General features: G+C 41.0%; 1 protein-coding gene across 8 annotated transcripts in view; it reads left to right on the top strand.

The window, feature by feature from the left end:
• The window catches only part of SETX (senataxin), an 86,533-nt gene extending 76,806 nt beyond the window's left edge, over positions 1-9,727 (top strand). For 7 of the 8 annotated variants that reach the window (XM_023730827.1, XM_023730828.1, XM_023730829.1 and 4 more), the window contains 2 exons: positions 3,970-4,057; positions 8,009-9,727. In XM_023730827.1, the coding sequence (XP_023586595.1) occupies positions 3,970-4,057; positions 8,009-8,752 (832 nt within the window). In that variant the 3' untranslated portion in view covers positions 8,753-9,727. Of the gene's footprint in view, positions 1-3,969; positions 4,058-7,000; positions 7,932-8,008 lie in introns of those variants that run through there. The other variant, XM_023730831.1, reaches the window with a different exon arrangement.
• The last annotated feature ends 5,128 nt before the right edge of the window (positions 9,728-14,855 follow it).

The raw sequence follows: 14,855 nt of genomic DNA, 5'->3' as shown, positions 1-14,855 counted from the left end.
TGGCTTTATGGTCAGAAAAGATATTTTGTAATATTTTGATGCCTTGGATTCTGTTAAGACTTGCTTTATGGCCTAATATGTGGTCTATTCTGGAGAATGTTCCATGTGCGTTGGAAAAGAAAGTATACTTGGCTGCTGTTGGGTGGAGTGTTTACAGCGTATGTCTATGAGATCAAGTTGGTTGATTGTAGCATTTAGCTCTTCCGTGTCTTTGTTGAGCTTCTTTCTGGATATTCTGTCCTTCACCAAAAGTGATGTGTTAAAGTCTCCTACTACTATTCTGGAGCTGTCTCTCTCTCTTTTCAGTGCTGTTAGAGTTCATATATTTTGTTGTCCCATCATTGGGTGTGTAAATATTTATTATATTTATGGCCTCCTGGTGTATTGACCCTTTAATCATTATATAGTGTCCTTCCTTATCCTTTGTGGTGGATTTTACTTTAAAGTGTATTTTGTCAGAGATTAATATTGGCACTCCTGCTCTTTTTTGAGTGTTATTTGCTTGATATATTTTTTTCTATCCTTTGAGTTTTAGTTTGTTTGTGTCTTTAAGTCTAAGATGTGTCTCTTGTAGGCAGCATATAGATGGATCATGTTTTTTTATCCATTCTGCCTCTCTCTGTCTCTACTGGTACATTTAGTCCATTTACATTCGGCGTAATTATTGATAGGTATGAGTTTAGTGCTGTCATTTTGATGTCTTTTTTGTGTGTTGTTCACAGTTTCTTCGTTCCAATTAATTTTTCTGTGCTGAGTCGTTTTTCTTTATGTATTTTCTTTTCATCATCTTCATTGGTTTTGATTTTGTGTTTGCTCAGTCTTTATATTTTTCTAGTTTTTTTTATTTTGACTTGTAGGATTGTTAGTTTCCTTTGTGGTTACCTTAATATTTACCTGTATTTTTCTAAGTTTATACCAGTCTTTTATTTCTTTGTATCACCTTGACTTCCTCTCTATATGAAAAATCTATGTCTACGTATTTTAAGTCCCTCTTTTTTGTTTTAATGTTGTCATCTTTTACATATTGACATCTGTTTCCCTATTTTCAGTGTTTTAGGTTTGATTTACTTTTGTGACTTCCGTATCTGGGTTGATACCTGGTTGCTCTGTCCTGTGTTGTAGTCTTGAGTTGTTACCTGTTGTTACTGATTTTCTAACCAGAGGACTGCCTTTAGTATTTCTTGCAGTTTTGGTTTGGTTTTTGCAAATTCCCTGAACTTCTGTTTATCTGGAAAAGCTCTAATTTCACCATCATATTTGAGAGACAGTTTTGCTGGATATATAATTCTTGGCTGGCAGGTTTTTACCTTCAGGGCTTTATATATGTCATCTCATTGCCTTCTTGCCTTCATGGTTTCTGCTGAGTAGTCCAAGCTAATTCTTATTGACTCTCCTTTGTAGATGACTTTTCATTTATCCCTAGCTGCTCTTAAATTTCTCTCTTTATCTTTGGTTTTGCCAAGTTTGATTATAATATGTCTTGGTGACTTTCTTTTGGGCTCTACCTTATGTGGGGTCCGATGAGCTTCTTGGTTAGATATCGTCTCATCTTTCACGATATCAGGGAAGTTTTCTGCCAACAAATCTTCAGCAATTCACTCTGTATTTTCTCTTATCCCACCCTATTCTGGTACTCCAATCACTCGTAGGTTATTCCTCTTGATAGAGTCCCACATAATTCTTAGGGTTTCTTCATTTTTTTTTAATCCTTTTATCTGATTTTTCCTCAAATAAGTTGGGGTCAATTGCTTTATCTTCAATCTCACTAATTCTGACTTCTGTTGCCTCAGTTCTGCTCCTATGACTTTGAGTTGTCTGATTCTGAAATTTTGTTGTTAATCTGGATTTCTGATTGCTGTCTATGGATTCTTACAGCCTGTTAAATTTGTCAGTATGCTCTTATCTTTTTAATTTCCTTTATTGTGTGTTCTGTATTTTGCTTAATTTCCTTCCCGATTTCTTGAAGAATTCTGTGTATTAATCTTCTGCATCCTGCCTCCAGTAATTCCAAGAAATTTTCCTCCTCTGGAAAATTTCTGGATTTTTTATTTTGGGAGCTTGCTGAAGCCATCGTGGATCTCCTCTTTATGTGATTTGATATTGACTGTTGTCTCCAAGCCATCAATAAGTTATTATATTTATTTATTTTATGTTTGCTTACTTGTCCTAGCTTCTTGTTTTGTTTTGATATGCCCAAGTAGGCTGCTCCTATGAGCTAGTTTGATTATTGGCACCTTTGAAGCTCTAATATCCTGTCACCAGGTGCTTAGATACGTTACTAGGTATGTGAGCTCAGGAGTCTGCCCACTCTTCCTGTATGGATTCAGCTTAGGTGCCCAGGTAAATAGCCACCAAGTGTGTGGTATAGGCTCTCACAGTCCTAGACAGGCATGGGTGATTGGTGTAGGCACACGCATCCGGCTGCAGCAGGGGGACGCACTCTGAGCAAGGCAGGGAGCTGACAGCCACCCACAAGTGTCCAGGAGGAAGATGTGTCCCTGTTCCCTAGAGTGCATAGGTGGGTGGGTTTTGCAGCCAGACTATGAGCAGCTAATACTGTTGTCTGTAAGGATTTGGGGGGCACCTCTTATTCATGGGCCCCTATCACAGGTGGCTAGGCGGCATGGGTAGAGCCATCAGTCCTGAGGCCCCTGATGTGGGTAGGTAAAAACCCTGCTTAATGGACAGAGCAATGTCAATCAAATGTCAGGAACATGCCACTTCACAGCTGAAACAACTGAAGTTAGAGTTCCGGTATATACCCTGTTGTTGTGTGGTAATGAGGGCCTACGCTGTTGAGATGGGCTGACACAAGTCTGTGCAGGGGGAAAGACACTCAGAGTCCGTGGATCCTTTATGCCTGTGCCTAGGTAAAGGAGCTGTGCCTACCCTGGGTTCCTGGCTTAGGGGAGCTGGCAGTTTTTTCCTGTTTGTTAGTTTGTTCACTCTCCAAGGCCAGGAGAATGGCTCCGGGCGTGTGATGGATCCTACTTCCGGCCCAGGGGACTTGGCAGTTGCTGAAGCTGGTCCAGAACCCAGTGCAGAGCAGGGAGCGGGGAGGTAAATAGGAGAGAGGTTTTTCCCTAGGGAGGCTGTTTTTGATCCGTGTTTTAGGCCGTACACAAGTACTTATCTTTCGCCGATCTAGGCTGCTTCTCACTGGTTTTGGGTGGCCATGTAGACTCTCTAGTGCTGGGTCTCTCCCAGTATGGAAGACACGCCTCCCGAGCACCGCTGCTTGCCTGCCTCACTGCTCACCCCCAGGCTGATCAGGCCTGAAGGGCTCAGGCGCTCGCCAGGTCAGGTCTGGCAACTCCTCGCTGCTTCTGAACCATCTCTCCCTCCCCGTCACTCAGTCTGGTTCCTCAACTCTGCCTTTGATGTACAGGGCTCCCAGATTGCCATATATAATCCATTCACTTGTTTTTTCGGGTCTTAGTTGTAAGAGGGTCCACAGGAAGTGTCTGACTACTCCACCTTCTTGGCCCCACCTCCATACAGTTTTCAATGGCTGATTTTTTGGAAGTAGATCACCAGGCCTTTCTTCTGAGGTACCTCTGGGTAGCCTCGAACCTCCAGCCTTTTGGCTGATAGCCGAGCACGTTAACTGCACCATCCAGGGACTTTAATAATCTTAAATATATTTAAGAGTATGTTATTGATCTAGTTTTTAAGACTTAAAAATCATACTGCTAAAAAGTAAAGTTTACAGTACTGATCCAGGTTAAAAATACCATTGATATATCACTTTGAAGGTTGATTTTGAAAGCATTGGGGCATTTGTCTGTTTACAAGTTTTGAATGGGAATTAGCTTCTTTGCCAGGTAACCCTGTTTTAGGAGAGTGAGAAAGTACTATGACTTCGATAAGAAGTAGAAGGAGCACTAGAAAAGCTATCTAAAATACTGCCTATGTATGTCTCACCTAAGTCATTCTATAGAAAGAAGTAATTCTTTTTTTATTGCTCAGATTCCTGGCAAGCTTGCAGAGATTGAATGTCACCATTACGCGAGCCAAGTACAGCCTCTTCATCCTTGGACATTTGAGAACTTTGATGGTATGTACATTCTTGTGAACCAGAGAATTCCAAAGGCCAGTTTGCCATTGGTACTGTTATTGGGTTGGGGTTTTGTTTTTATTTTTCATCAAAAGGAAAATCGTTTCTAGGTTACAAAATAATAAACCTATTCTCCATGGTTGTTATGTTTTCCAGCAACTTCCTCCTGGGAGTCTTAACATACATAAACCATTCAGCCTTTCTTAGCGGAAAGCCCAAGTATGTAAACTAGGCTCTCAAGATTACCCTCCCTTTTTTTAAATTAGATCTACGTCATAGAATTGTTAGGAACGTATATAAATCCATACATGTGCTAGAACAGTACTCGTCAGTTAGTAAACACTTAGTAAGTGCACCTATTATCGGCCCTGCGTAATGCCAGAGATAGGGTCTTTGCAAGCGTTCTGGTTTCCTTTTCTTTTTAGCACTTACACATTTCACTTTGGCATTTAGCACCATCAGAGTTCCTATTGCAGTATAGGTTCTTCCCTGGAACAGGTATATGTGTTTATATCTTTAGTATACAAATTTTACAGCTTAATTTGATACCACAGGTATAAAACAGAAAAAACCACACCTGTTGCCTTCGAGTCGATTCCAACTCATAGTAACCGTATAGATCAGAGTAGAACTGCTCCATAGGTTTCCAAGGATCAGCTGGTGGATTCGAACTGCTGACCTTTTTGGTTAGCAGCTGAGCTCTTAACCACTGTGCCACCAGGACTCCATCACAGCTACAGATGGCACATATTTGCTGTCTCAGGGACATTAACTTTTCAGTTTCTCTAATTTCTCTATTCAGTAGATTTTATCCCTGGTTTTGGTTACTACCACCAGAGGGCACTGGGATGCTCATTCTTTTTCATTTAGCTCTTGTTCGACTTTTGTTGTTTGTGTACTCCCTTAAAAGCATTTTTAAAAGCTATGAACTCCCCATTTTTAAGTTTAATATCTAGAAATTTGTATCATGTTTTAGTTGATAAAAGTTTTGTTTCTAATATAAACATTTTAAATAAAACTTACGTCACTCTTAACTGTATTCAGAGGAATAGAAAGATACTGATATTATTCCTTTCTCTTTGATATTATATTTACATTAATACTTATTTTAAGATAAAATTCAATGGAGTAATATATTTTTATAATTAAAATCCCTTCTATTAATCTTGCTAGTATGTTTCTCTGCCATAAAACTTTATATATAAATTAAAAGTTTAAGAAATTGTGGTTTTTAACTATTGGGGAGAATTGAGAGTACATGGGACCACTCCGTACCTTTTTTGAAACTTCCTGTGACTCAATAATTATCTCAAAAGGTTTTTTAAAAAATTGTCTTTGCAATGGTCATAAGGGTCTGGGTGTTAAAAACAATTTCTTCTCAATTGAATATCCTATTACAATTACTACTTTTACACGGTTAACCAAAACAACATAAATATATTACAAATTTTGATAAAGGATGTTTACACCGAAAAAGTAAAATGTTATTAGAGACATCGTCTCTTAGGATGCCCTGATTAAAGGAGACTTTGTGGACACGGCTATTTTTAGTCTTCTCTTCATTGGTGCCAGGAGTCTTTTCCTGCCCTGCAGTGCATTGTGTGGTGAGGTCTAGGGTGGATGAGAGTTGTTGTAATTGTGAAGGATGTGCTGGAATTGGCAGAAGAGCCCAAGGGCAGGAGGTAGGGGGGCATATAGGAAGCAAGGCATTTGGGAACTGGTTCCCATATAACTTTTTCACATCCCCCTTAAAAGCTTGTGAACCCCAGGGTCCCACTTACCCAAATCTTTTGGATTTGAAGACCACTGACCTCTAGCTAAGGGCAGAGACATTATTTTCCCTCTAGGAAGACAGCGGTACAAAAAGAGAGAAAACTCCCAAATTATCATCTGGGCTTGCCAACTTACTGGTTTTTTTTTTTTTTTTTTTGGTCCTTTAGCCCAGTTTCCTTATGAAAATACAATCAATGATTAAAGCACTTGTGCTCTGAGAAATCAAACCAAGACTAATAGCCCCCTTCTGAAAACTGTTTTTGTGATTTTAGGATTAGATTAAACACAAAGTTCAGGTGTAGTAGTCTTGGCAAAAAATAGCAGCAAGGTCATCTGCTTACCATATGTGTTTCAGCCACAGGCGGAGACTCTCTAGAGGTCTCCTGAGTGAGGAAGAGATAGTGGGTCACAGAGCCCAGGGCTGCCACATGGCCTGTCTGGGATATGCCAGCCACCATGCCTTGCATTTTAGTTACAGGACTTCTGTTAAAGTTTATAAAACCCTTGTGGAGTCAGCATTATTACCATAGTTTACCAAATCTAAGGGACCATTGATTATTATATGCATCACTGTTTATGTACTACTAGTATACAGTGTTTTACTTTCACTTAAAATTTTTATTTTATGTTTATTTAAGAGACTTTTTTAGACTTATTCAGACAGATTTTTATCGTATCATTCTTGTGCATATATAAAAAGGAAAATATAAACAATGAGTTGGTTAAGATATTCCTAAAAGTATTTCACCTTCAGAATGTAACACTTCTTAATAATTTCCCAATTCCTAGTTATCAGTGTCCTTGTTTCTCCCCAGACTGTTGTCCTCTGTCCAATCAGAAGGGTTGCTAATTCAGCATTTCTTAAGAGTGCACCACTGTTGTCCCCATGATTCTCTTCCAACCCTTGATATCCATTCCACAAGTTTGATTGCTGGTGCTTTCTTGTCTTATCCGAAGATTTTCAGAAAAGAACTGGGACTCCGTCTTTCTTTAAATGGTTTACTAATTGAAAGTCAGGGAGTTGTAGTTGCCTGGTCATGAGTTCCCCCAGGAATAGGTACATGGAAACTGCCATCTGGCTAAGAGGCATCCCAGATTTATAAATGGTAAAATGTGAAAACAGTGTGTATTTTAGAATCAATAAAGTAAAATATTATTCCTATTTTACAGATGAGGAAACAGGCTCAGAGAGCTCAAGTGACTTGTCCAGGGTCACACAGGAAGTAAATACTATGCAGCCTTACTACTACCCTAACCCACCTTTATGAATAGTACAGGAGCCCACATGAGGGTAGCTATCCTTTTTCTTTTCTTTCCTTCAGTCTTTGTCTTTTCTTCCCCCTCCCTCGTGCGCACTTTTCTTTCTAAAGAGGCCCAAGTTCTGGTGGTTTTAAAGCAGCGGTCTATTGCTGAGGGAACTCTAAAGGAAGAGAGGAGAGATGCACAGAGTTGTATGTTTTTTCTTAGATGTGCTTTCGTAACTTAAGCTTCTCTAGCAAAGAGATAGAAGGTGGGACCATATCTTTGGAAGAGTATCTCCGTGGATTCAGACGTTCAGCCCTTGGGGATTTTGGAGGCCTTTTGAGAATCTGGTAACAGTTATGGGCCTCTTTCTAGAACATTCACATACACTTCAAAAGTGTATGAACTTTATGAAGCCAGGCCCTCCTGTTCCAGAATGTTAGCCCGTCAAGAGGCAGCCAGTAGTCTAGATCCGCAGTGTCCAAAGGAACTATCTGCAAATACGGAAATATTCTCTATCTGTGCTGTCTGGTATGCTAACTACTAGCCATATGTGACTGTTGAGCACTTGAAATGTGGCTAGTGCAAATGAGGAACTGCATTTTTAATTTAACTTTAAATTTTAACAAGCTGCACGAGCTACTGGCAACTGGTGCAGATCTACATGACGGCTTACATGGCATTATTAACACTGATAAAAATTGTGGACGTTCTTTCTGTATTTTAGGCTGTGACCAGTGTGTTTTTTTAGTAATGTGGCTTTTTCATTCTGAATGCAGACATTTTTTCCCTTTGGTCTTGTCTAACGAGTAGTGGATTCTTAAGAATCTATTTATGAAATTATTTATTCAGAAATGAAAACTGGAATCCTGTGCTTCCCAAGCATATGAGTATTTCTTTGGGGTGTAATTGTTTATCCCTTCTCTTTGTTTCAAGGAAAATCAACATTGGAATCATCTGATTCAGGATGCTCAGAAGCGTGGTGCCATTATTAAGACCTGTGACAAAAACTATAGACACGATGCAATGAAGATTCTGAAACTGAAGCCTGTACTACAGAGAAGTGTGACTCACCCTCCGGCTATAGCCCCAGAGGTGGCCCGACCCCAGGGCGACCTGCCCAGCAACAAGCTAGACAGTGGACTCGCCAAGACATCTTATTCTTCTTCTCTTTGTCACAGTCCCTTTGACTCCAGGGAAGCTACTGTTCCTGTTACTTCAAAGGACCCTGAAAGGCCTCCTGTTCAGGACCGACTTCGGGACCCACGACTACTTAGGAGAATGAGCTCTGAAGCCATAGCGAAATTGCTGAGAGATGCACAATCTTTGAGCCCCCAGCATTCTGGGGCAACATCTCCTATGGGAGAGCCAGACTTTCCTATAACTTACCAGGATCTTGGTAGTATTGTGCAGCAGTTCACTGCTAAAGTAGCCACTCCGAGCAACCACAAATTTCACATGCAGTGTGAACTTCCAGCTGCTAGTACTGATGCTTCCACAAGTAAAAGAAAATGTGAGCAGGAGGGATGGCTCAGCCACAGAAGAGAGACCAGGTCTTTCAGTGAAGGGGAACGGGAAACATGTAGCTCTGTGACCCATCACACAGTGAGGAACTCTGACTGGGACAAGAGGAGACTAGAGAAGGAGGACAGTAGTTCAAAGAAAAGAAAGCTTTTATAGTGAAGCTCAATGACATAAGCTATCAGCCACAAGCACTACTGTAAACTTACGATGACCAACTAATAGGACCATCCAGATAAGATTATTTTTTTCTTAAAGGAGTTTGTGTGCTGTTGGAAAACATGGAAAATGTATCCTAACACCTGAGGCTCTTGGTCATCTTTAGTACTTTTTGTCAGTTGCAAAAACTTTCAGAGGACATTTATGTATCAGTAATAATGTCCTTGAAGTCAGAGACTGGAAATGTTGAAAATGTAGAAAAGGAGGTCAAACTGAAGTGAATGTTGTAAAAGTTGAGATGTATATTTGTATAGCAAACAACAAAATCCTTTAAAAATTTAATCTAGTAGACCGCTTTTCTATCCCCTGCTTAAAATGTTAATCATTTTTCAACAGAGCAAACTTTATTTTTAAAAAGAGTAGCGAGAGGAGGGCAGGTCCTTTCAACCATTGTTATGGCAAGACAGATTTCTTTAACAGCCTGAGTTACTTGGAATAAGCTTGTTAGTGCTACTGGGTCAGATGTCTCTTGTTCTATTTAAAAAACAACTAGAGTCTCCTGGGGAAGACTTTGGGAACTATACAGTTATGTTAGGTAAAGTTCTGCTGATATTGTACATTTTTAAATGAGGCACCTTGGCACAGGATATTAAATTCCTGTGACAAGTTCATCTACCTATTTGAGTAAGCACCTAGTTCTCTCTCTGAAATTCTTATTGTTGACAATATCAAACACCCCTAGCCAGTTGTGAGCTGGTGTATCAGTCAGTGGTTACCAAATGCTAGCTTAGTTGCTTGTCAAGGCTTGCAGGTTTAGGTAGAGCCTGGGAAGCTGCATGTTAAACACCTTCCCAAGAAATTCTGGTCACCACACAGCTCAGGAACCACTGGGGCTGGCCAAATATAATATTTTAGGCAGGAAAGAAGCACTGTTTTTGAAAAGAGAAGGATAGTGAAGAGGAGTATAAATACTTGGGATTCAGAACTAGGAAGAGAGTTGACATTTCCTATGATCTTCAGAAATCATCTTACTGATGAAAATCTGCTCTTACAGGATATCTGATAGGAGTTTTAGTGTTAGAGTCGATTATGCTTTTGTGAAAGGAAAGTGGCTATGGTGAATGGTGATTTAAGAAGCTTGGGACAAAGCTTCAAAGTCCAGTTTTCCAAACATCCACACAAAATGAACTTGTGAAGTATTATAAACATGTGACTGTATATTAGCAATAGTTGACAGTTGTAATAACTAGTGGTTTACAATGAATGCTATGCAGCCCGTTAGCTAAGTTGGGTAGGAAAACATTCCTGAACATTAGTGTGCATTATTCGAAATTTTCTTTGTCATCTGCTTTTTAAGCAAAAAGGATTTTGTGTTAGTAAAAAATTCTACAGAAGCAGGTTATAAAGAGCTTTAAGAAAACAGCTTATGGTTGCCAAGAGTTTAGATTTCTACTTCTTCGTTATCTTGTGTCTTTCCCACTGGTGTCCAGACTTCTGACTAATGTCTAGTGAATACTCCTGTAACTTGGGGTGCAAGTGGCTTCTTAGAGCTCTTTGGCCCCCTCATAGTCAGCCTCTGCTTCCTCTTTGTGAGTGTAGGGAGTTTTTCCTTGGCAGTGCCAGTGTGACAAAGTGCAGGATGGAGGCTGAGAGCCCACTGTGTCTGGGTCTAGGGCTCTCCAAGCTTCCTCTGTGTGCCTTTGGCAAGCAGTCTCTCTGTTACTTTGTTTACTTTCCTGCTACCTTTGTAAAGCCCTCCACTTAGCAGAGACTTGTACTGGTGACAGCTGTGTCTAAAAACTCTCTTAAGCTTCTAAAGGAGGCATGACAAAACCATTTGGGGTCAGGAATGTCTCCTACTCTGCTCATATTAACACATGAATTAAGAATTTACCCCAAAATGCATTCTTTGCTGCCACACACTGAAAGTATTATTTCCAGTTAAGTTTGATGCCTGTTCTCACACTTTTTGTTCACCTGTTGTGTTTATCAGTCACCTAGTCTGGTTATGCTAGAATTCGTAAGAGAACTGCATAATCCTTTCTGATGAATGAGCCTGTGTCCTGTGACAGCCTCTCCCAGCAGAATACAGTTGTACCTGACATTAAAATTTGAAACTTTATTTGTTGTTCCAGTTGATAAAAGTATTTGCAGAAAGCTTTTCATATGTATGCTGTGGCCTTTCTTGATGCGGCTATCATAGCAGTATTGTGGAATGGTGGTTAATCTTCCTGCAAGGTGGAAAATGTGGCTGTTTGCTTCATCCTTGCCATGGCGTTAAAAGTGCCCTGTCTTCTTTCAATATTAGTTATTTCAACATGAGTATATTCTACCTAAAAACATATTTTTGGTTTTTGTATATAATTTGCCTTGAATTTATTGTGCATAGTTGGTTTAGTTATATGTTTCCATGTATTATCAGGAGCAGATTTGGTAAGTACATGTGAATAATCTCCTGTAAATGAATTTTATAACAAAATGTACTAAATTGTTTTCTAAAATTGATTGTACAGATTGACATTTTTTTGCTGTATCTTTGACTCTATGCTGTGAATTCATAGCTGAGATTTGGCAAACAGTAGCCCTCTTGTCTTTGTTAAAGCCTAAGTTTTAAAAGAAAATGGCAGAATTAAAAGTGGAAGCGAGAAAACTGACATGAGTTATGAGTTCTATATTATTGAGTTAAGGTATAAAGTTCTTATCAGGTAATTGATTTAACCAACCATTTGATTTGTTTTATGCCAAAATTATTTGGTGGGGAATTTGTTTTATTCAGATGTAAAAAGGAGTTTACTCTCCAGCCCCCATTCTCAGCTCAGCTTTCCTGTGTTTTCCAACTGCTTTTGGTGTACTCGTGACCAACTCTGGTGTTCAGTTATAAAAGTTTGGTCCCCATCAGAAATACATACTCCTCATTAGGCTGGGATTGGGGAGGAGGTGAGATAGGGAAAAACGAAGTGACCCCTGAAAGGAGCTCCCAGAGGCAGCGATCAAGGGGCAAGGTACAGATGTCTAAGTCAGGGATAATTGCTGGTGGGTACAGAAGTGGAACGTGTTTTATAAAAGCAATAACTTCAGGAAATGTAGTCAGATTTGCCCACATTTGTGCCTGTTAAAAGGCACTTGACCTCAATATTGGTGTCTTATAATACACCCAGAGCGTGTACACAAACAGCCCAACTTGGCATGCTTTGCTCATCTGGTATGCAGACACAAATTACCGAGGAGGGTAAAATGAGGTGTTTGGGAGTTATGGGGAGTAGTAAATTTGCGAAGTGACCTGATGAGAGATGATTGCTCTGTGATGGCCGTTTCATTTGCGGAATTCATTTACAGTAGTGATATTGCAGCAGCTGTAGCAATGATTTTTAAAGTCACCAGACATCTCTCCTGACCAGTGCACCCACACTATCACCACCACCATCACCACCACTTCCTGGATTTCACCATTCATTGTTGGAGGAATAAACTAAAATTTAGGCTCCACTTAAATAGAATTGTAGTGTTGTGTAGCGCCATAAAGTCAGTTTCTATACACAAGGGATCCCTCTGTAACTCTTAAAAGACCTGAGTTATTGTCACTGTCCTACTGTACAGAAAGCATTTGCCAGGTCAAATGGCTTAAATGCTGTCCATATATGGGTGTTTGAAACCTCAGAGGACGATTGCTTTGTGTGTGCTCGTATTCCTTACAGCTCAGGCCATGTTATGTTTGTATACACACTTGCCTTTGTTTTTAAGCATTATTGCTGCAAATAGAATTGTTAGACTCGTAGTTTTCAACCTCAAGGGTGCACTTTGGAGTTCCCTGGGGAGCTTTTGAAAAATTCCCATACCTAGGCTCCACCTCAGAATTTCTGATTTGTTTAGAGTGGAGCCCTTGCATTTTTTTTTTAACTCCTTGGCGTAAACAGGAGCTCTGGTGCTGCAGTGGTTGAGAGCTCAGCTGCTTACCAAAAGATCAGTACTTCGAATCCACCAACTGCTCCTTGGAAACCCTGTGGGGCAGTTCTACTCTGTCCTATGGGGTCTCTATGAGTCAGAATCGACTTGATGGCAACGGGTTTAGATTGGTTTAGGCAACGGGTTTAGATTGGTTTAAGCTTAAACTCACTGCCGATGAATCCATTGGGCTGTTGGGTTTGGGGTCTGGCTCCTCTGGGGGCAGGAGGAAAGAGGAGCAGCCCTGGGAGCCCATAGGGGTCATGTTTACCTTCCTCAGTACATCGTCCCCCTTGGGTGCCCTGGACGGTGAGGCCTTCCACAAAGAGCAATCTTGGCTCCATTGCTTTCATTTAGAAGGAGGTTCCCAAGAGCAGAAAGCAGGGCTAGGGGAAGGGGAACTGGAAACTGCTCAGGTAACTTCGGCAACCTTCAAAAGGTAAGAAGGTCGAAGGCTCCCTGAGTCAGAAGATTCAGAGTGAATCAGTGTGGCCAAAGTGTTCTCAATAAAGGAGCAAGTCAGGGATATCTTCTGGCCCCCAGCAAAGAGATGCTGGTGTAGCTTTTTAAGGAAATATCAGTGCTTATGCTCCAAGTTTAGCCTAAAGAATAACTGATCATACATGTGCTGAGTGCTTCTGTTCTGCTAGGCATCTGCCCTCCCTGTACATCATCTCCTTGGAGTCTCCCACCAACCCCATGATGACACTATCATTTCCATTATTAGATATTAGGTGTCTATAAAACAGGGCCAAATGGGTAAAATGACTTGCTCAAGGTGATATACCTAAGAACTAGCAAAGTAGCAGTTCCAACCCAGATCTTGTGACCTAAAAGCCCTTGCTTATAGCCATTACAGTAAGTACCTAAGCAAGGCTGAATGTCACAACTGGCCAGACAGCTACAGAAGTTGGCTTGGGGAGGGAGTTGTGTTAACTGGAAAGAAGGCATAACTCTGCCATTGCCGTTGATCATGCACAGTTCTTAGCCTCTTTGGAGTTAGCTTTCTTTGCCTGAAAACGATAGGGTTTGAGTCTTCTGGTTCCTTTCGCTAATAAGTTCCCAAATTCCAGGCCCCAATCCCTGAGATTATGGAGACAAAGAGGCAAGAAGAATGTGGTGGCTTTGTAATGGGTCAACTTGAGTAAATGGAATTCCATTTCGAGAACTCTCTTTCCTGTATGTTTTCGTTTAGGGTGGGTCACAGAAACACTTTGCCTGAGATTTGGAGGCCAGAAATGAAGCAGCAGCCCTATTGTTCTTAGGCTCGAAAGGTTGGGACAGGAGCACCAGACACTTGTAACTCATGCCGGTTTTCACTTGTCTGCTGGCTTGTTGGTGTGGGGCAACCGCCAGGCCTGCAGCTGGATCCTCTTTACCCTATGTTGTCGTTAAACTCCAATTCCTAGTTCAAGTGTGTGTTTGGCTCCATGACAAAGGACACCAGCTTCTGTGGGACACTCACATCACTGAAGTTGGTGGCAGATTGACATGGGTTCCAATCCACTCTCATGAATTCCAGCTTGTCATCCCTCTCCCCCACTTTCCATCCATCTTCCTGTCCCAACTACCATACCTTGCAAACTCCAGCATCAGACATGAAGACAGCAGTCTTACAAGGATGGTTTAACCAGCTCCCACAATTGCATAAGGTCAAATCCCTAGAATAAGTAAAACCGACTTAACGGTACCTACCAACAACAACAACGTGTATAATATCTTACCATTGGTTCTACTGCTTTAATTGAACCCTGACAGACACCGAATATGGTGGTCCCTCCTGATATTCAGGAGCCCTGGTGGCGCAGTGGTTAAGAGCTATGGCTGCTAACCAGAAGGTCAGCAGTTCAAATCCACCAGCTGCTCCTTGGAAACCTTATGGGGGCAGTTCTACTCTGTCCTGTAGGGTCACTGTAAGTAGGAATTGACGGTAACAGGTTTTTTTGGTTTTCCTGATACTCATACCTGTGTAGTCTCCTCCTTCACTGAAGAGGGCTGAGCTGTGTAACCAGTAGGATATTGTGGAACTGACAGTGTGTTACTGCTGAGGCCAAGTCATACAATTTGTGGCTTCTGCCTTGCTCTCTCTTAGGTCATTTGCCCTGGGGGAAGCCAACTGCCATGTTGTAAGGACACTCAGGCAGCCCTTTAGGGAGAGGTC

Source organism: Trichechus manatus, unplaced genomic scaffold, assembly GCF_000243295.1.
Source record: "Trichechus manatus latirostris isolate Lorelei unplaced genomic scaffold, TriManLat1.0 scaffold00038, whole genome shotgun sequence".
In the NCBI taxonomy this organism is placed as follows: Eukaryota; Metazoa; Chordata; class Mammalia; order Sirenia; family Trichechidae; genus Trichechus; species Trichechus manatus.
The sequence above is the reverse complement of the archived record's forward strand: the minus strand, read 5'-3'. Positions and strand labels throughout refer to the sequence as shown.